General features: G+C 64.1%; 1 protein-coding gene across 1 annotated transcript; it reads right to left on the bottom strand.

Moving 5' to 3' along the window:
• Window positions 1-341: 341 nt before the first annotated feature.
• On the bottom strand, window positions 342-1,199 carry LOC136489272 (uncharacterized). The gene is made up of 2 exons (XM_066485959.1): window positions 859-1,199; window positions 342-774 (listed from the first exon to the last, which is right to left on the bottom strand). Exons 1-2 carry the CDS (start codon window positions 1,197-1,199, stop codon window positions 342-344), a joined length of 774 nt encoding a protein of 257 aa, XP_066342056.1.
• Between the last annotated feature and the right edge of the window lie 883 nt (window positions 1,200-2,082).

The following is a 2,082-nucleotide window of genomic DNA, read 5'->3' as shown; positions in this document are numbered from 1 at the left end:
GTAGAATTGCTCAAGGGAGCCCCAGTGCCCCCCCTTGACTATGTCCTCTAGGGCGAATAGGGGCTCCCCCTCAGGGTCGTCCCGGCTCTGCCACAAGACACATGGGCTATCCCACCCACGAGGCTCGGGTCGGACCCGGACAAGGGCCGAGCCCCCCAAGCCCGGAGTCGGGGCTGACTGCTCCGTGGTGCTGGCCGCCTCGACATCCACCACCACCTTCCCCCGGGAGGTATCGTCGGAGGAGATTATCCGAACCTCCACCTCCCGAGCGCCCTCCTACGACGGCGGCGGATCTTGGACCATGGCCGCACCAGAGCTTGCCCCGCCTCTGTCTTCGCATCCTAGGCCGACGCCTCTGCCGCGCCCGAGCTAGCCTCTGCCACCTTAGCCTCGGTGGTCCTAGAAGCACCGGCCTCCGCCGCCTCAGCTTTGGTGGTCCTAGAAACCCTAGTCTCCACCACCTCAGCCTCGGAGGTCCTGGAAACCCCGGTCTCCACCACCTCAGCCTCAGAGGTCCTAGGGGCCCTGGCCTCACCCTCGGTGGCCTCAGCGATTGTAGGCGCCTCGGCCTCACTTGCCTCGAGGGCCACGGCCTCGCGGGGCATAGTCACCTCATCCCTCGACTGCTTCGTGGCCGCCTCGGTGGCCCTGGCCGACGCCGCACCACGCTGCAAGGCAGCCTGCGCGTCCACCACCCATCGGGCGGTGGCGCTGGCGCTCACCTTGAGCGCCTTAAGTGGCACCAGAGCGGTCGCTTTCGCCTGACGCTTCCGGCTGAAAATGAACCACCCACAAGGTCAGCGTAAGACCAAAGAACGAGTGGGAGATATTGCAAACTCCACTAGGTAAAACACTTACCTCAAATGGGGAAGCAACAGCTTCTTCACTGCGTCCCTCGTCCTCGGCAGTGGTGGTGGCAGCGGCAGCAACAGCGGCACGACCTCAGTACCCGCTGGTACCGGTCGGCCCTCACCAGACTCCAGCGCTCCCTCGACCCCTTGCGGAGGCAGTTGGATCACCCCCGCCATCGCCCGCTCCACCTCTGCCATCGAGCCCATCGGGCTGACAGCCCGCTTCGCCGACGCCCGTGTCTCGGGCGTGTTGGCCTCAGCCCTAGGGCGGGCGATCGCCAGCCCTGGGGCGCCCTCTCCTCCTCCTCCCGGAGACACTGGGCCACTCGCCGATGCCCCGAGCGCCATCTCCCTGATGTTAGGGAGGTGGTCCAGGGGACCCCACCCTGCCTTGCTATCGTCGTCGTCGTCGCTCGAAAGGTCCAGCGACGACAATGACGGAGATGACTCCTCTAGGAGACCGTCGTGCCTCTGCTGCCGGCGACGCTTCTCTAGCTCATCGTGCTCGAGGCTCTTCCTCTTGCGCCTTGCCTCCTCGGTGTCCTTCCGCTCCTTGTACACCTCGGCATGTACCCTGTTCTCAACTCACTGCTCGGTGTCCTCGGGAATGGGCGGCAGGGAGGCTCGCACATCCCTCATCCCCTGCAGGGACGGCAAACGCAATAAGGGAATGGACTAGAAATGTAAGGGGCAAGAAGGCCTCGAAGGCTGCAGCAACACGCAACTTACCAGAGATATGTACCCCCATGACGGGCGCATTGAGAATGGGGTCAAACCGCTGCTCCTCTACCACCCCTCCACCGCCTCTCTCACCCGACATAGAATCTCCTCATCGGAGAGGGTGACGACGGACAACCGAATGCCATCAATCGGCTCATCCGGCGTCATCTCGGACAGGCGCTGCCACCGAGCCATCAGCGGTAGCACCCTCCGGCGGTGGAAGGCTGCCACAACCACGGCCGCCGAAAGGCCATGGCCGCGCAGCCTATCCAGGGCCCTCAGGAGTGGCTGCAGCTTGGGCTGATCAGCCAGCGAGACGTCATACCTCCACCTCTCCGGCTGGCTCTCCACAACCCGCTCGGTATAGGGGGGAAGCCTGCCATCATCATTATGGAGGTAGAACTAGCTGTTGTACCAACGGCGGTTGGACGACACAAGCTGGGCTGGGATGTAGAGGGGCTACTAGTCTTGGCACACTCGCAAAGTGCAGCCGCCGGCCCTCAACACCTTC

The sequence above is a fragment of the Miscanthus floridulus genome, chromosome 10 (genome assembly GCF_019320115.1).
Source record: "Miscanthus floridulus cultivar M001 chromosome 10, ASM1932011v1, whole genome shotgun sequence".
Classification (NCBI taxonomy): Eukaryota; Viridiplantae; Streptophyta; class Magnoliopsida; order Poales; family Poaceae; genus Miscanthus; species Miscanthus floridulus.
Note: the sequence above shows the minus strand (reverse complement) of the source record. Positions and strands in the feature narration are given on the sequence as shown.

Excerpts from the sequence above, each read along its gene's own strand:
- LOC136489272 (XM_066485959.1), bottom strand. The coding sequence starts at position 1,199 with ATGGCGCTCGGGGCATCGGCGAGTGGCCCAGTGTCTCCGGGAGGAGGA. Across the intron at positions 775-858 it reads CTGTTGCTTCCCCATTTGAG|CCGGAAGCGTCAGGCGAAAG; the intron begins GTAAGTGTTTTA and ends GTTCATTTTCAG.